We start from the raw sequence: 20,014 nt of genomic DNA on the forward strand, positions 1-20,014 counted from the left end.
GTATGTCACGTCTCTGGGTCCCTCCGCTCCCCCCCCCCCCCTTGCCTTTGACAAATGGCCCTCAGTTGTTTCCTCTGCACTGATCTTTAGCCCCTTCAGATCCAAACAACTATTTCAGGACATCGCTGCAATTTTAGGGTGTACTCGAGTGTTCACGTGCACTTCCCAGCATTGACTGCATTGGCAGAAAAGACAGATTGATGTTGTTTGGTTTTGGCCTTGAACTTCAGAGACGTCCTACCAGAACGGTTGGGCACCTGCGGATCTGGGGATTTACCTATTCACTGTTTTTTGTTTTTTTTCCAATTAAAAAAAATATATATTTGTTTCCCCAATCTTCTTCCAATTTTTGTTTTTCAATTTTGCCATTTTCTTCCCTATATTGCCCCCCCAGTGGTCCAGCAGGGGTCCACTGTGTACTGTATATACAGTATATACTGTAATGTATGCCTTATAGAATGGGCTTTTGTTGTTGTAGCCCAAGTTACACACAGTAGAAACTTTTCTATTTGTTGTATTTTAAAAGACCGTGAATAAATGTTCCTACATTAGCCTTGCTCATGTAATTCCGTGATACTACAGTATCACTGGTGACTTACACATTTGTATAAATATGTGTATGTATACGGGAAAAGTAGCACGGAACCTTTGTGAGGAACTGGCGGGACAAAGTTACCTATAATCTTAAAAATACACACAGTTAATGCTAAAAAAACATTTGAACAACAGAGTTACAAGAACGTCCCGGTGTGTAACCTCAATGAAATGGAGCCCTGATTACTGTCATCGCTATTGTGTCTTTTACTATTTACTAATTGACTCTGCCAGAATGACTGCAGTGGAAGTGCCCTCAATGTTTACTCATTGATAATGCTTTCAGATAATGGGTAACACATGCAAAGGATAACTTGCATGTGAAGAGTATGTATGTTCATGAGGTTGTGATTTTGCCAGAAGCGTTTTTGCGTGGTCGTGCCTTTTACTCCCAGCGTGCGCCAGGACATGCATATTGCAGCTCGCAGCCAGCGTGAACGTCGGCCCTATGTAAGGTAGCACGCGAGAGAGAGGGCCGCCTTTTTGCCGCGCGAGTACCCGCTGTGCGCTCAGAGCTCTCGGCACCAGCAGGGTGCGCCATTCCAATTTAGCCATCAGCCGCGAAAGTAGGGGGTAATGACGAGGGAGCTTCACGGGCGAGCCACGAGATTACAAGTCAGGAGACTCCTGCGTGGAGGTGACGAGGACTCGGCGACTGCAGGGGCCCGGTGTGGGGAGTTGGGACTGTCGGGGGAGCGGTGAAAAGGGGGCGGGAAGACGGAGTCGACACATCCCTAAAATCCACGGGCTCTCTGTTTTGAAGGAGAGAGCTGCCAAGCTGCACATCTGTTTGACACCAGACTTGGTGCTGTGGCAGTCAGGGGCCGTCTGTCCTTATTCCCATCTCCTCCCTCTGTCTAGCTCCGAAAGAAAATCAGGATAAATGTCTTTGAAAGCTTGAGTTGCCTGAAAACGACGGCGTACGCACCTCGTGGAAGACAGTCACTGGATTTCAACCTGATAAAACAAAAACCTTTTTTTTCCCCCCCACTCCCTCACAGCAGTCATGTGATTTGCTACTTGGGAAATGCTGCTTTCGTGAAAACTGAGACATTTCTGACATCCTACAAGGAAAACGTACAATGTCACGACAGGTTAGAGGTCCTATTCGGGGCGAATCCACGTAGCCCGACTTTATTAATGATGTACAATATAAAGGATCAAATTAAATGAGATTTACGGAGCTCCTCAAATAAGATCACCATTTGTGTGATTGGCATTTTATTATTTCCAAAATTTATTTTATCATGTTTTAACATGAATGTTGTTCCAACCTCCAGGTTCGCCAGGCCACATGCGAAGGTGTCTGGATGTTATGCCAACACATAGATTTAAGATTTGTATTGTTTTGACTCCCATGACCTAAATTTAGTACACACAGTTTTAGTATGTCACACATAGGCCTGACAAAGCATACACACTGTCGACAACATGAATGTCAAACTTTGTTGCCTGGTTCCAAGCAGGGGGTCTCACACTGGCGAGGAGTGGAGCTGCTTATAACTTTTTTCATCTTCTTCCTTCGCTCCTTAATTAATCAAATCAATGTAAGACAGGCGCTTTGATCTCGAAATAATTTCTTCTTTTTGGAAAGATTTGGAATTTGAAGGGAAAATAAAATGAGAACCAAAAACCCACTGACTTGTGAGAATCATCCAATGTGAGATGCCACGACTCTCCAGGTTGTTGTTTTTGTTCATTTTCACCTGGAGGCTTTTGAGGCGGGCTATATCCCCCCTCCCCAAAATGCAGCATTTGTGATGGCATTGTAAAACGGTCTCAGCGGTTACCTCAGACCCTTTGGTCACTCAGCCTGCCTGTGCTTGAGCATCGGCCAAATCCATTGCGGCTCCTCCAGAGGCCCCCGAAGCCTGTTGGGGAGACGGGACATTCCATGCAGCATAAGTCATCCTCTACACCCTGCCATGAGTTAATTATATGCAGGTGTTTGGCTTTCTCCGTCTTTTGCTGTCGATCCAATAAAAATGTGATGCTAAGTGTATACAGACAAAAGAAAAAAGAAGGCAATGGAGCACTGGGGAGGAAGTGGCTGAATGTGCTGTGTGAAGCAAATGATTGCCCCCATGTAGATTCATCAGTTCTCCCGTCTGGATTAAGGAAGGGCCTTTCTAATGAAGTTCGCCCCGTCAAAATGAAGGGACTAATTCTGATTTAGCTGAGGTAATGAACTTCCCCCTCTCCGAGCGAGAGCCGCAGCGTGGGGCGACGAGAGAGCGCAAGCTCGGCGGTGGGATCGGAGGGGAGGGCGATGGGAGAGTGGCAGTGAGACAAGACAAGGAGAGAAACATGCGGTGTGAGGAAGCAAGGTAGAGAATGAGAGAAAAGAATTATGCAAAACGCCTGTCTGGTATTTGCTGAGGTGTATTAAATTTCCAGTGCGGGCGCTTGTGTTATATAAAATTATGCAAATGTCTCGCGGCCCGCTGCGAACGGCAGCTTGCTGGTCCTGAGCATGCGTGGCTGGCCGCTACACGGAGCGCACTCAGTGGGACTCAGCTTTTCTATTAAGGAAAACCTCTAGACACCTGATGATGAATACTCTGCCGCCAAATGTTCCCCTCTTTTTTTCCTGCCGAAAATATGAGCGCTTTCCTAAATGACTTCGGAGATCCCGGCGTGGCTTTTGGCGGCCTGCGTGGAGCAAGAGGGGGGGAAAGTGGTCTTGGTGGTGCTGGGGGAAGGGGAGGGGTCCCTCTGCAGCATGCTAGGGGAGTCAATTAAGGCAAGCACTGATAATTATAAGCCGGCAGAACGTAGGGGCTGGCTAATTGTACAGAGTTCCGAGCGGCGAGCCCAGCCAAGGGGCTTCTCTGCAACGCTCCCCCTTCCCTGATCCTTTGTGTGGACCACAGAGCCAGTGGAGCCGCATACCTCAGCCTGACAATGCTGCAGTGGGGCTCGCGAGACACAAAAGACAGGCATGAGCCAGTAATTAACTTTTTACACTCGCTTGAAAAAGACTCACTTAGACTCACACCTCAATCTGTACTTTGCTGGCCATGAAACATTTGTTTCTCAATGTTTGTCATCAGTGGGCCTCTGAACCTACCGTGTTACATATAAATATACTACTGTTGTAGTGTACTGATGTACTTTAGGATTGATGTTGAAAGTGCTTGGATTGTTATGACAATCCATCCATTTTCTGTACCGATTATCCTCGCTACGGTCGCAGAACATGCCGGAGCCTATCCCAGCTGAACACATAAACAAACAACCATACGCACTCACGTTCATAGCTACGGGCAATTTAGAGTCTTCGGTTAAACTACCATGCATGTTTTTGGGATGTAGAAGGAAACCGGAGTACCTGGAGAAAACCCACGCAGGCACGTGGGTTTTCTCCATCTGCCTCTGTGAGGCAGATGTGCTAACCAGTTGTGCGTCGTGGCGCCCGGATTGTTATGTGCTTTTGTAAAAACAAATTAGTTCTACTTTTTCTGAAGAAACTCATATTACATTTACAAATACATTTATTCATTTGATTAGAAAGGAGAAAGTCCTCTGTTTTTGTCAAAATGTGTAAATCCAAAAGCTGTTCCAGTGGTCTAAAAGCTTTTGTAACATCCATTCAGGCGTTACGCATGTTTATGTCGACACTGGAAAAGTGTCATCTCGGGCATGGTCTTGTACTTTGGGAAACGCTGCGGCCCGGCAAACGTGGACTGATCTTAGCGGGAGCCCGGCTCTGCTCTGATTAGCACCTCCAACGAGCCGCCACGCATCAGAGCTGACATTCTTCTGGAGACGTGTTACCCCAGAATTCTTTGCGCTTGCTGTGCGAGGGTGTCTCCACCCCTGGCGTGTCAAAGCTTCACCCTCCCTTCTCCCTCTGGAGAACACAGCATCAAGCATGCAATGAACCCGGGGCCCTGACATGAGGGCTTTGGTACCTCGCTTCGCTTCCGCTTCTCCTTCACACGCACTAAAGATTTCTTTTACATGCCCACTTCCCCACCGGCAAAACGCAGCAGAGCTTCCACTTGGAGTTTTTTTAGATTGCTATGATTTCCTTTTCTATTTGTCTGATACATTCATTCACTGATCGAATGCGGAGGGGAGAGAGGGGGGACTTCAAGGTAGCTCGATTTAATCTTCTTCTTTCATTGCCATGTTTTGCACACGCTTCCCTCTGTCCTCTCCTGACTGTGCAAGCAGGAAATAGATATTAGCAATGTTCCCCTCCGGCCCACGTTCTCCAATCAGCTTTGGTCCCGAGGGGGTATATCCCTTTGCGCTCCCACCCAGCATCTTCCTTCCCCCCCAATCTTCCGCTTTCCTCGAGTCTTAATGGGCCCTGTAGGACTTCAGAAATTAGTTTGTTTCTATGAGCAGTGTCTCTACCTCAGGAGAGCACATCACACAGAGGTGGAGTCAATTTGTATTCACCCATAATTCCCTGGGCCTTAATCACTCTGATTTTCCCCCCATTATCTGTTAATGGATAGATCCCGCGGAGAGAAGAGAAAAGTAAACCCACCAACTGTTTACAGGCCTGAAACTGTCGACTGTGCTACCGTGCAATCCCATAGAGGCCTGCGAATACAGCAGAAAAACCAGCAAAACCCAAATCTTCCAGCCTTATTAATTGAGAACTCCTATATCAGGCAGGAAATTATGAGACAGATGGTGGGCCGGAAAGTAAACTAGCTAAAGGTGAAATTGCTCATACACAGGATGGCAGGGAGAGGTTTGGTATTTGAAATGCTGGGAATCTCATTGACCTGTTTTGTTCGATTAGACCTCTTTTAATTTCTAGGGTGCCGTCAAAACAACCCACTGCTGCCTACTAAATATTCCCAATTGTCTCCCTCCCTTGTTTACTCATTACTTTCGGCAAAATAGTGCCTTGATTGATGTCCTTAATATCATTTGGGTGAGCCGCATTGGCATTGTTTAGAGAACAACACAGCAGCGATTAGCATAAATCCATCTTGACTCCCAACACCAAGTGATTCCGAAAATAAGAGCAATAAGCTGATGCGTCAGAAAGGTGAAACTGTTTGGAAAAGTCTGGAACTTCGAGGGTAACTGGAAAATCGTTCTCTTACATTCAAAATAACAAATAGAACAAGAGCCCAATACAGTAGTTATTTCTTGACTAATAAGGCATTGTTTTTTGATGAAGCAAGTCGAGGGCAGATCCTTTTCATCAAGAAAATCTTTTTATTAAATGAATACTGTCAAGTTCTGATATGACAGCCGCAGTTTACAAGCTTGAAATTGCCTTCGAGACATCTACACCCAAAGTAAACCCATGGCTGTCCACTCTTTAGCATCAATAAAAGCCAGGAGTTGCGTCAGAGTTTGGGTTAGGGTTTTGTTAGGGTTAGGATCTGAGGGTTTGGCTTAGGGTTTTGGTATGGGTTATGGTGTTTCGGCGAGCACATTGGAGTTAGGGTTGTGGTCGGGGTGTTCAAGTTTTGGTTATTGTTGGTGTGTTCTGATTTTGGTTTGGGTTAGGTTGTTTGGTTTGGTGTTTAGGGTCTCACAGTTTTAGTTCGGGTTTTTCGGTGACCACGTTGGGGCAGGGGATTTGATTAGGATTAGAGTTTTGATTAGGGTTATGATGTTAAGAGTTGGGATTTAGGTTCAAATGTTTGGGTTAGCACTTTTAATATTATGTTAGGGTTAGCATTTTGGTTAGGTGGTTAGGGTTTTGATAGGGAGTGGGGTTCAGGGCTTGGGCTCCGGTGTTGGGGTTGGCACATTTGGGTTTGGTTTTGGCTCAGTTAGGGCTCTGGTTAGGGTAGTAATGTTACGATTGTCTTGTTTTTTTTAATGGTTTCTGTTTTGGTTCGGGGTTAGTATTCTGGTTAGGGTATTTACTGTTTAGAGAATTATAAATGAGTATTCACAAACACAAGGTGCCCCTCAGCTGAATTAGCTCAGTAGAGCATCGGTGGTCTGATCTGTGGTGTTGGAAGCATATGAGAGTCTTTAATTAGTTGCGCTGCGTGTACTTAATTATTAACTGGAACATCTTTAGTTACTTTAGTCTTCTTTACTCACTGTCAGTTGATCCGTTCCCAAGCAAAATAAAGACGTGTCTATTGAATTCACAGAAGAATTCAACTTCCATGTTAGCCTTCCAGAATTGACTATGCAGCAACTCCTGTCCTGTTACATAAAGGATTTACTAAACCATGCAGGCCTGAGAGCGGCGAGCTCCAGCTCCCCAAACAACCTTCAACGGCACATGAACTTCAGCCTGGATGAAAAAAAGTAAACAGCGAGGAGACATAAAGACAATTCTTTCTTTCTCCAACTTCTTGTCCCCCCGCATGGGAGGGATATTAGCCATTTGTGTTTTAAGGAGCTGTGAAATACATAACGCATGAGCGCCAGGAAGGCGAGGCCACGTGGATATGCAGATGGGCTTACTTTTCTGGTGTCAGAGATGCTTAGAGGGATCAGGCCCGGGAGAAGTCGTCATCTAAAGGATTTTCTTGGCAGTGCGCAGGAAAACGGTGATGGCAGCCCACAACACTCCAGGGACTCCCGAACAGAGAGTGGGAGGATGATGCTGACGGCTTCCCGTGGACTTGGGACTGTATGCTGAGTCTGCGCGGCGCCACCATGCAACCATGGGTACCACTGATAGGGAGGGAGGGGAGGGACAGGAAGTGACTTCAGCCCCAAAAGAGAGAAGGGGAAGATCCAGTTAATCTAGTTAACTTGCTCCTCAGGCTCTCACTCAGGCTCAGTCCACAGGCATTATAAACACATTTGCGAGTTGTCAGGTTTCATTCAGCCTGAAAAGGCAACAACAACCATCTTGGTTATGGTTTTGGAGGCTTCTGAAACACCCGTCCATCCAATTTCTATACCGCCATGGCACTGTGCTGCCCGCGTTTCCCTAAAATTTCTGATCATACGGTGAACCCCCACAATTCGCAGGAATAGTGACCGAGCCCGGCCACCAATCACGAAAATATACGAGCGATTGATGCCCCCACCCCCAAATAGGTTTAGAAAGTGCACAGTTTGCCTAAATGAAGCTCCTTGGCTCGAAGATTCAACAAGATGCCAACAAAAGCACAACTTTTGTGTCAATGAAGCTCCTCAACTCACTTCAACATAGTAGCTCAGCACCACGATGGCGGCAATGCAATACTTTTATTGTTTTGGCCTGAGCACAAAAGCAGGAAATAGGTGTGTGGGAGCGGGGGGGGGGGGTTTCAGCAAATAACAGAGGATATGTCCCTAAAAACATCGGCGAATATGTGAATTCTTAGATGTGGAACCACAAAAATGTGGGGGTTCACTGTATTCTGAACTGTCCAACCTCAGGTGCGTTCAACGAGCTCTCGTGGTTCCACTATATTTCTTACTGTTTGCGCTGAAACAACAGCACCCAGCTGTTTATTTACTTTATGTAATACAAATTATATAACCCTTTTTAAAAATAAACCTACAAATGGAAGGGCCCGGGGTAACGAAACTTACTCCATTTTCGGATTAGTTCACAGGGAGGAAGCGCAGCATTATGACATGGATGTGACGTTTGTCTTCAAAGACGCTGCATTCTTCGCTGCATTCTTTGCTGCATTCTCGCAACTCCGGCACACACGCGCACACACACACACGGGTCAGTCGGGCAGGTGCGCAGGTTTCCGCGTAATGAAGCGGGGCAGCAGGTCCGACGGGAGCGCGTTGTGCGCCGGGGTCAAGCGAGGGGCTGCGCATATGGTGGCGGCAGAGATGAGTGAACCCTGCAGCACGCTTGACCTCAGCGTACTCCCCAACACGCACACACACACACACACACACGAGCCAAGTGAATGATGATCAAAGAGGGAAGCCGTGCTCGTGCCGACTGGCTGGCTGAGCTGGCGCTGCCCTCCTCCTCTTCCTCCTCCTGCTTCGGCAGATGCCGGCTGCTCCACTCACGCCTATATTTAGGCTGCGCTAGCTCATCTGTCAAATGCGCGAGCTGCAGCAAACAACACTTTTTCCCCATTTCAAACTGTGATTGGCCTACCTTTTTGCAGCCGCGCAGCCCGTTAGCAACACGGTAGCTTCTCATGTCATGCTGCACAATCCATCTATTATTAAATGGAAACTTTCAAAACCATCGTCTACCTCATCCGTCAAGCGGGCTACCGAAAACAACCTTTTTTCTATTTTCAAACTGTGATTCATCCATCCATTTTCCGTCCCGCTTATCCTCACTAGGGTCGCGCGGGTGCTGGAGCCTATCCCAGCTGTCTTCGAGCGAGAAGAGGGGTACACCCTGAACTGGTCGCCAGCCAATCGCAGGAAACTGTGTACACAGTCATGCAGCGGCTTTGGCTGTTAGCTTGCCATCTTATTATTGACAGGAGAGTGGACAACTGGTTATGCCTGCGTTGATTTTCTACAAATACTCTGGCGTCCTCCCACATTCTAAAAACGTGCACGTTCGCTTCATTGAGTACGCTAAACTGTCCATAGGTGTGAATGTGAGTTTGAAAGTTTGTTTCTCGGTATGTGTTAAATATGGTTATCCTTAATTTACGAAGAAATAAAGGAACTGGATGAAGATTAACCGTTTTTCATTTAACTTTTACATTTAATTTAAAAAATGAAGAACATAGACACAAAATCTATTGTTTTTCTCCTTTGGTTGCTCTCATCCATCCAAAACCTTAAAAAACAAGTAATTTGGGGGTAATCTAGGCAACAAATAAAGTGGTGATTAAAATAAATATTTGTTTCTTTTTTTTTTTGACAAGGTACAGTATCTAAAACACATGCCAAAATTTCCTTCCTTATAGCTCCTCTGCCAGACTTGATTTGCATGTACCTTGCATTCATAATTGTACGTGTGAACGCAAATCCAATTCTACTGCTATCAGCGCTAAACAGTATGCCGGTCCCTGGGTTGCACAGACCTTGGATAAACCCTAAAGTTGCGTCCCTGGTGTATCCATCCTCCTTGTGGCAATAGCTGACCAGCGGGAGTTTCATCGAGAAGCAGTCTGGCCCCATAGCGGAAGATGTCGGCCTTTTATTGACATGCTGGAGATGGGTCGTTCTGCACACGGCTGACTCGGCAAGATTTTTTGTGCTGGAAAATGAATGTGTGGAGTTCGTCTAAATGATTTAAGCCAAGTGGCATATTGCTTTATTCCAATGTGGGAAAGCAGAGAGGATAAATGGGGCGTCTGTGCTTTTCTGGGCCAAGATGTCATCCAGGCTGTAAACGAGAGATGTGCTGGTCTCCGTGAGATGAGATTTGGTGGCATTCGTAGCTTTAGCTTTTTTTTTTTTCCACTTATCAGCTGGAATTTGATCATCAAAATGTTTTCAGGTGAACATTTGTCAATTTTTTTTCTTGTGGATACTTAAGTCATTTAACATTCTGTTATTTTCAGTCAGTTGTGCATTGTTTTATTATTTTGAGTCATGAGCATCACAAATATTGGCTTGAACGTTCTCAAATGAAATTCAGTTTGTGAGTTATTCATGCGTTGTGTCTCATCCTTGTGTTTGTTTTGTTGTCTTGCAGAAGAGGGCTTGAACCACGAATGCAAACTGTGCAGTCAGTCGTTCGACTCGCCGGCCAAGCTTCAGTGCCATCTGATCGAGCACAGCTTCGAGGGGATGGGCGGAACCTTCAAGTGTCCTGTGTGCTTCACAGGTGTGTCTCTTGACGAAAGTGGAAAAAGGTCTAAATGGAACACTCTTAAATGTCTGTAATATCAGAGTTCGGAAAGTTGTGAACAGAGTGCAAAGCTCTTAGGTGGGATAATTTGGATATTCATCATTGCAGCATAGATAGGGGGCGGGGGGGGAACGAACACATGGTCTACATCGGAATAGACGATTTAGAAAAGTATTGAAACCCACATTTGCCTAAATTTGCCTAAACAACACCTGTAAACACGTAAAAAAAAAAAAAAAAACACCGAGGCGAGTGGCTACCACTTGCGGCAGGTTGCAGCCTAGCTGAAGAAAAAAAAGCGAGCGCCTGTAAAGACAGAAAAAAACAAGAAAACTGGTTGTGTTTTCATTCTTGGAGGCAGCGCTTCATCACCAAGCCGTCAAATTACACATGCATGTCACCTTTTTTTCTCAAATCTAAATGAAGTAATTAAAAATCGAAATTCGTGTTTTTGTGACTGTGGCACACAGTTTGTCCAGTGCAGTTACCGTTCAACTTGCAATGCAAACTTAGTCCTGTGTAGTTTTGCATCCTCGTCAGCATTTCGATTCCCAATAAACGTCTCGTCTCCGAGCCGTCTCGCTCGTGAGTGTTAAAATGTAAATGGGCTCCGAGTGAGTTGGGAAAGGTCAGAGCAGGCGGGTGGACTAAAGCGGAGAGCAGTCGATTGGGTCCAATCGGCTTCCGCTATCGCGGCCTCGGCAAGTGTCGGGAAGCGAGAGGGGGAGGGGGACATCGCGAGGCGAGCGGCGGAAGAGTAGGTGGCGTTCGGGCGGGGGAGTGGGGGGTGCTAATTGTGGATGGCAGTGGCGCTGATAGCTGTAATGATCTCATCTGTCTCCGCGCGTGGAGGTGGAAGGAGCGCGCTCCTCTCGAGAGGAGAGCGCCCTCCTTCAGTGTCAACAGGGTTAACTATCTCCATAATGAAATCTGCAAAGTCGTTAACTTGGGCTCTTCACTGTTATTTGCCCGCCTCAGCTCTTTAGTCTTCTTTTGCACTTTGGAAGTTCTCAGCTCATTTCCTTCTCTTTGCCCAACACACTTGATACATCAATTAACATCATTAGCTCCCTTTTTTTACGTCTTCATCCACTCTCCTCTTCTCCTCAGTCCCTATTCTGGCTTTATCGCTCCTTTTATTGATATATGCCCATCCCTCCCTCCCTGGCTGATGTGAGCATTTAATATACAGCGCATGCCTCCTTCTTCTGAGCCTTCATTTTCCTCTGTCGGCTTTGACGGACAGGTCCCCCCCCCTCGTCACCCTGCTCTCCCTCCGCGTCCATATCGATCACAGCGCACCAGAAAGAGAGAGAGGGTGGGGGGTACTGGGGGGGGGGGGGGGGGGGGGATTGAATGGTGCAGACCCTCAGGACAGTGGTCACAGAGTCGACAGACAGCTGGCCCGGAAGGCCTCCGAGATTGTCCTTGAATGCTCACAAGTTTGACCATTGCATCATTGCAATGGTCATGGTAGGCTTAATCTTTATAATGTGAATTAAGCTGCAATACCTCAGAGACTTGTTTGCCTACATGCTGCTTTGGTAACATCTAAAATCCGGTACATGCACAATCTACTTCCGCATTCGGCAAATCGGGTAAAAGCAATTCCTCCTCCCTCGGGTGAATGGGGAAGAAGACCATTTCAAAGCACCTGTCGGAACTTTAACTGTCAACAATGTCTTCTTCTTTTTAACACTCGATGCCACCAAAGATGACAGATGGTGTTTAGGCTTCGTTCATGTTTACATGTATGATATCATATTTGTATAAATAAATGATATACATGTATTTAACATCACAAGTCTCTAATAACACCACAAAGAGTTGCTAGTTTTGTTGCGCTTCACTTTGTTTCAAATGTTTTCTCTTGAGGGGTCGGAAAGGTCGCTAATTCCAGCGACAAAGTCCAAGTTGGCAACAGTCGCTTGGACGCAACGCCTTCCTTCCATTTGCGATTAACTGGTGACCATAACGAGGAGAAGTGCAAGTGGAAGTGTGAGGGACGAGCCTCTATGAGCTCTACTCAATCGAGTGATACTCTGATTTGGAAGCCGATGGCATGCTCACGTTTTATTTTGGGAGGTCCGAGCGGGCTCTCATTCTCTGACATCACCGAGCGGGAAAAAAATTGGACAAATCCCACCCCAAAAAGCGACTGGCTTGGAAGTGTGCATCAAAGTCAGTCAGACGACAAAATAGAGGAGAAAAGGAGACCCAAAAATAAATAAATAAAACTTGGGAGGAGGCTGAGAAGGTTGCAACCGGCAAGTTTGGATGTGAGATGAAAGTGCGGAAGACGCGGAGGAGGAGGAAGGGTAACTGGAGAAAGAGAGAGAGAGAGAGAGAGAGAGAGGTCCACAAGCCCCTGGATGATGAGAGCGAGGCTGACTCTCCCAGGACACATTTGACAGGTTTCAGAAGTGGGGGAGCCTGCAGCTAGAAGTGTCTGCCTGCACCCTTAGGAGCCGCAGCCAGCCAGCCAGCCAGCCAACCAGGCAGGCAGGCCTGCGCGGGAAATTGCGGTTGGGAATATGCGCTTAAGACAACCAAAACAGAAGAAAGTCTGCCTGATGAAAGCAGCGCGCACGTGTGCATGTGTGTACGCATTTGGAATTTGAACAAGTACAGCATGCCATGCAAATCCGCCGCAATGTCACAAATGCAAGAATTTTAATTACCGTATTTCCTGGAATAGAGTGTGTCTCATTCACAGTCCAAGGCGGCACACCTTTGGACAGGTTAGAGTCTTCAATGAACGTAACAGCGCAAGATTTCAGAAAACAAACTCCCACACAGGAGGCATGGAGCCGATATTCAAACCAAGAACCTCAGAACTGTAAGGCAGAGGTGCTAACCGCTGTCATCACATGGCCTCGAAGTGAGGCTCGGCTACTCCCGTGTGTACGGTTGCTTGCACGTTAAAATGGAAAAAGTTGTAAAAATCGTCTCTAGACTTGTTTGGCTGCAGAACAGCCTCCGCATTTGTTATGAGGTGGAAGCAACAATGCGGAGGTTAGAAGAATAAATAAATGAAAAGCAGGGAGAAAAGGAAGGCTGGCGGTGTTAACTTTGTTGCCCTCCCTGCACAAAACAAACAATTTAATATTGGTGCAGTGCCTCACCACCCTGCCAAAATAAAGATGAGCTGGGGCCCGTCTGCCACGGGTGGCCCCTGAGAGCTAATCAGAGGGCTTAATTTGCCCCACAGCGAGGAGACCTTGTGGGCCCCCGCAGCCCCGTCAGCTCCGACACCCTCGCCGACTCCGCCGACTCCGCTAAGTTGTCGTTTTCTTTCTCTCGTCTCTCAGCGAGCGGAGACGCGGCGGCTCTCCTGTTTGGAAGTGCTTTTGTGCTATTATTGCGAAGGATCCAAAGCATACCACATCATGTCGTAAACATGGCGGAGGCAGTTTTACGGAATGTTGTACTTCCTCAACAACAGTTCCACATTCTTTATACACAGTAAAGGAGCATCTTGCAATCCAAAGCATACCACATCATGTGTCAAATAAGGTGGAGACCATACAGTAAATGGCATCTTATAATTACTAACAACAAGTTACTTTTACATTCTGGCTTCGAATGAAAGAAACGTGTCACGATCCAAAGCATACCACATCGTGCATTGGCTTCATGGCATGTTGTAATTACTGACAACAAGTTAGTTTCATGTGGTTGCTAAGAATGAAAGCTCCAAAGATCCGACGCACACCACATCAAGCGTTAAACGTATTGTGTGTTCTTGTGCAATGCTGTAGGTTGAGCTCTTCATGCAAATGTAGTGAAACGCCTGACTTTGCTCATCACCGTTGTGTTCAGCGTTCGAAGACCCCCACGCCCCCCGAGTCTCGGATACATTTTGATTTTTGCTGTATCGACTTCTTCCTGCGCGAGCCGAAGACATAATGAGGGCTTCCTGCAGTTGCGCTGACCTGCTGCCGGATGGCAGATGCACACAAAAACACTCGGCTAATGATGGAATAATCCCAACATTTTGTCTCGCGGACCCGCTGTTACCACGCCGACAAGAGGACGCATCGGCCACCGCTTCAAAACACAATTCCCCTCGTGGCACTGGTGGTTTCATGTGGGAAAAGCTTGCATGCCGGCAGAGCTGTAAATGCTCTCTTACTGTACCAAGAAGGCAAGAAAAATCGGCAAGTCATCATAAAACTCAATATAATTTGACAAAAAAAAAAAAAAGTGATGATGTACAGTATATGGTCAAAAGTATCGGGACACGGAGGGGTGCGTCCTGCTCTTTTTTTTTTTCTTAACAACTCTTGCTGACTGTTCTCCTTTTTTTTTTTAATGTATTTATTGAACATGTACAAAAACAAATAAACACCAGATACTACAAAATACAAGGGAAATAATAATAATAATTAATAAATAAACAAAAGAAATGAATACATGTACTTCTTCAATAGTAGTAGGAAGAAGTAGTTTTTTCTCATAATATGACTTTAGTTTATACTACTTTTTATCTGGAAACTATACACATTTGTTCAACAAAGTATAGCACTTTATTCTCATGAGATGACAAATTCCATTGAAAAAATATACAAGTTTATTCTCATATCATGAGGACATTATTCTCAAAAACATTTGACTTAAAATGTCACTTTTTAACTTGAAAATATACGCTTTTGTCCTCCTGTAATCTCACAATATAACGACTTTAATCTCACACTGTAATCATTTTTTCTTCTCCGTGTGGCCCTAACGGCCCTCGGCACAGGTGAGTTCAAAGTGGGGCACGCGAATGTGGCCGAGCCGAGCCGAAGGGCCCGCCGTATCACCCCCCCCCCCCCCCCCCCCCCCGTGCCCTCCGTGACCCCTGCCGCCGTCTCGCCGCCGCACGCTTCCCCTCGCCGTCCCGCGTCCGAGCGCCTTCCTCCCTCTCCACGTGGCTCCGCGCTGCTTTAATTAGAAAAGTTATTTTCAGCTGTACGAAATTCAGATGAAGGCCCCCCGCATGCCAACTTTTATTCTTTTTTTTATATATTTCTTTTTTTGCCTTTGAGATTCGACGGCCGTCGTTAAAGCACGGGGGTCCGGGCTAACAAACGACACGTTTGAAGTGCTCCTCGGAATATGCCGAAACACACCCACGCATTCGAGGCACATCCGCTCAAGACCCGCACTGCTGCCCATCTCCCTTGGCTCTGCCAGTTTGGACTATGGCTTCATTAAAGCACAAATATACACACACACACACAGTATATATGTGTGTGTTTTTAAAGTACCAGTGTGTTTATATGGTGGCGGCATGAATAAGTAGCGCATGCAACGTCATGAATATTTATATTGTCAATATAATTAGCCATGTAGACTAATGGAGGCCATGTTTTGCACTTGAAGCCATGCCAATTTTTGCACTTGTTTATTTCCCGCCTTGTTGTTCCCACAGTGGTGCTAAATAAGGAGCGTTATTATTCCCGACACGCAATATGCTTTCGGGAGCGCTCGCGTCGCAGATTTGACCATTGTGGCATTACTCATAACATCTCCATTGTTACATCTTTGTTTTTTTGTTTTCAATTATATCACATAACAGTGTTGTTGTATCGCAGATGCAGCACTCATTAGTTTGCAATTAAGTCATTTTCCTTGCCATTTGACATATTCTCTTCAATTTCCATCCAGGCAAATGCAATTATGATGCCGCCTTTGTTGCAGGAATGTTTGCAACAAGGCCCCCCCTCTAATTTGCACAAGTGGAGGCCTCTTCTTAAAAATGGAATGCGTGCATGCAAAAAAAAATATATATATATTATTCTGTTTGTGCAGGCCAACAAGTCATCATAATCTTAGGGAAATAGTCTATTTAGAAAAAAAACATATTTTTCAAGCAGAAAATTGATGATTTTACAAGAATAAGGTGATTTTTTTTTTCCAAGACAAAATGTATTGTATTATGAGACTTGATGTATTTTTTTCATGAGATTTGTGTTGTTTTAGGTTAAATAAAAAGTAATAATCTTCCATTTAAAAAATATAATATATATTGCAAGAAACAAGTATAAAATATAATTAGAAAAGCCATATTCTTGTGAGGAAAAGTGTAATTTTATAATTTATATAATTATATAATACCTTATAATTAAATTAAATTAGAAATTACAAAATCAATTAAATTATACATTTACAATTACATTAAATGTCAATTTTAATGATAAATAATAATATATAATAAATATCATATTTATATGCTAAAATGAAATAAACATTAATTAATTAATAGAATTAAAATTAAACAATACATAATATAAATTGTAATTACATCATATTATTGTTGTATTTATTTTTCCATGGGGGAACAGGGCGTAATCCTACTACAATAAATTCAGATTTTAATACTTTTAAAATATCACGTATTGAGCTAAAAGGTCACAAATATGGAGTGTCTTTGTTCAATTCATGAAAAAATACATTTGTGACTGCTTGTGGCATAAATTGGATCACTGATAACATTTTTCATTGTTTAGTTTTTTTCAATTATATCTCCTAAAAATGTCTTATTGTAGGTTCTTTGTAATGAAGTCATTCTTTGCTGTTTGATGTGTTCTCCGTATTCTCTTTCTATTCAGCTCGAATTTTGATGATGCCTTGTTGCAAATCCTCCACTAATTTGAAAGCGCACAGGCATCTTTTTGTAACACGAGACGGGACGATCGCCTTCTTCGGCAGTGACCGCGCAGGCCGACAAATAATCCTCGTCTTGAGAAAATTACGTTTTTTGTTTTTTTTCTAATCAAGGGGAATAAGAGTACATTTTTAAAGAGAAAAAAATGACAATGTTATGAGAAAAAAAAAATGATATTTCTTTTCAAGAATATCCTTAGTTCACAAGAATAAATGTATTATTTTGTAGTGAAAAAAAGAAAAAGTTACAAAAAATAATACTTAAAAATGTTTTTCCAGGGGGAACAAGTATTAATCATACTAGGATTTTTTTTTCAACAAAAAAGGAGTAACACAACGAATACAATTGTAGTTTTTGTTTAAAAAAAAGTGTCAATGAAGTGAAATTAATAATAATAATTAATAAAGTGTACTATTACTAGAATAATATTTATATAATAATAATAATATACGTTTATTCTTATTTAATGGGCAGTATATTACAAGAATAAAGTCATATTTTTAAGAGAGTGGAAAAAGTAATATTTGGCGGGCAAAAAATTGTAATCGTACAAGAATAAAGAATATTTTAGTCAGGGAAAAAAAGGTGTAGTATCACGAGAATAAAGTTTGAATTTTGGGGCTGAAAAAAATATTTTGTTTTGTAAAATAATACAAGTAATAAAGTTGCATTTATTCTAGGAAACAAAACGCAGTCTGACTAGTTAACCGTTGTTTGCTAGGAAAAACAAAATCCTGTAGTATATTTTTTACGATGAAAAAAAGAGTACTCATATTATCTTATTTTGTTATTATCTTATTTACTGTTGTTCCCACGGTGTTGCCAACTAAAGAGCGTCTTTCTTCCCAAAACACATTCGGGAACGCTTTGTGCTTGACCACAGATAACAGATCAGTTGTTGTTTTTCAACGATATCTCAATCTTCAATATTGTTCTAGTGAAGATTGTTTGTAATGAAGTCGTTCTCTTGCTTCTCTGTGCGTGCTTGACATTCCGGCAGATGCAATTATGATGGCTCCCGCTCTCATTTGCACGAGCGGACGCCGATCGCACGACGGCAAATTGTAATGCGTCTTCTTCCTCTTCTTCTGCAGTGTTTGTGCAGGCCAACAAGCTTCAGCAGCACATCTTCTCCGCTCACGGGCAGGAGGATAAGATCTACGACTGCTCGCAGTGTCCTCAGAAGTTCTTCTTCCAGACGGAATTACAGGTGAGCCGCGTGACGCTAAACGGCCCGGCCATCGCTCCGCAACGCCGCTCCGGTCGCGGATCGGAGGAGGAATTATTTCAGCCCGTCGGAAAACTCATTTGAGATTGACAGATATGATTTGATTTGCTTATTAGACCGGCAGAGCAGTAAAATATCTGGAATTAGGGGATTAGCCCAATGCTGGTTTTTGAAGCGGTAATTACGCGCAGTGCAGAGGCAAAAACCGAGATGGGGCCAGTCAGACGGGCTGCATCTCCCCTTTTAATCGCAGAAGAGGCCTCATGGCTGAATATGAGCGTTTACCTCAGGGGGGTGGGGGAGGGGGGCATATCTGCCCTTCAACAAAGTTACTAGTTGGACTTGTGAACTCCAAGCGTTAGAGAGATAATCCGTTTTTCTGGCAATCTTTTTTTCCCCTTCTTTTCTCCTCAGGGAGTGTGGAAAAAATGAAACAGGCCTTATTATTTCATTACACTAGTGGTGTGTGCGTGTGCGTTTGGGGGATTCTCCGTTGCGCACATGGCACTGTTTTTCTTTTTTTTTTATTTTTATGATTATTATTATTCACGTTTGAAGATGAATCATTAAAATCTTCCTCCATAAAGCACCTTGTTTTGCTCAAATCACTGGCATTTCCCCTTCATTTGCCAGTGAGGGCAAAAAGAAACAAATGAGGCGCTGGTCTCCAAACGCAACTTCCCGAATGCAGGATTAGGCAGCAGCTAGCCAGAGGATGCGCCTCCACCTGGACACGGTTTGTTAGTCGGCCAGGAGGAAGGTGAACGTGGTCATTATCTGATGCTCTGTTGACTTCTGCAAGCATGAATTAAACAAGCGGCGAATCTGGATTATTTACCGCAGTCGATGTGATTGTGAGACATGCTCAAACAATATCGTTTCATCGAAGATAATTCAACGAGTTCTACGCTAGCGTAAAATGCAAAAGACGGGCGAACGGAAATTAGCGTAGATGTGACTGTAATTATAAGCTTTCAAACAACTGCTACTTTAACACAAACAAACAGTTTGCACTACACTATTAGTCGGGGACCTTTTCTGCTTCTTCTTCTGGCTTTTGCTGACGCTGTAACTCTTCCAAAGAAAACCCTCTTCCAATTCACTGTACTTGACCGAAAATGTATTGGGAACAGTTTTACAAAGTTTGACAAAGCTGCGGCACTTTGTCGTGAAGATGATCGTTAGACTCGACCTGTGCTCAGGAAACGCACCAGGGACTTCATCGCAAACAGCACAATTTATAGAATAATGCAACCAACGTACTTTATCAGAGGAGTCGTAATCTTACGAGAATCAATTCGTACTAGGTGGAGAATATAAAGACTATATTAGGGCTGCTGCTAAAGTCGAATTCTTTTCATGAAAAAGTCATCCTGTGACAACGAGGTACTATTATCCTACAAGGATAAAGGCACGCTTTTGGGGAAAATAAAAATTTAAATTTTTTTTTTAAATGTTGCAAGAAACAAGACATGCTATTATGCAAATAGTCGTTTTTAAGAAGAAAAAAAGTTATTTTTCAATGAGAATAGTCATATTTGATGAGAAACTGACACACTAAAAGTTGTATTTTCCTGGGGCGGAGCAGTAGTAGGAGTAAAGTTAAGTTTTTATAGGGGAAAAAAAGTTCTATTTTTAGACAAGAATATCATTATATTGTGATGAGATTTTCTTTTTAGGGAAAAAGTAGCAATCTTACCAGAATATAAGTCTCATGTTTCTGGGAAAAGGTAAGACTCTCGCAAGAATAAAGTTGTATTTTTTTTTTTAAGAATAAAAAAGGCCATCTTACAAGAATAAAATTCGACTTTTTCAAGAAAACAGACACAACATTAGGAATAAAGTTTGGAAAAAAAAAGAGAAAAAGCAT

At 43.8% G+C, this 20,014-nt stretch overlaps 1 protein-coding gene across 4 annotated transcripts in view; it reads left to right on the plus strand.

The window, feature by feature from the left end:
- Nucleotides 1–20,014, plus strand: part of LOC133411945 (zinc finger protein 521) — a 122,839-nt gene that overhangs the window by 89,655 nt on the left and 13,170 nt on the right. For all 4 annotated transcript variants that reach the window (XM_061694815.1, XM_061694813.1, XM_061694814.1 and 1 more), the window contains exons 6-7: nucleotides 10,109–10,240; nucleotides 18,011–18,126. In XM_061694815.1, the coding sequence (XP_061550799.1) occupies nucleotides 10,109–10,240; nucleotides 18,011–18,126 (248 nt within the window). The remainder of the gene's footprint in view (nucleotides 1–10,108; nucleotides 10,241–18,010; nucleotides 18,127–20,014) is intronic.

This window comes from Phycodurus eques, chromosome 13, assembly GCF_024500275.1.
Source record: "Phycodurus eques isolate BA_2022a chromosome 13, UOR_Pequ_1.1, whole genome shotgun sequence".
NCBI lineage: Eukaryota > Metazoa > Chordata > Actinopteri > Syngnathiformes > Syngnathidae > Phycodurus > Phycodurus eques.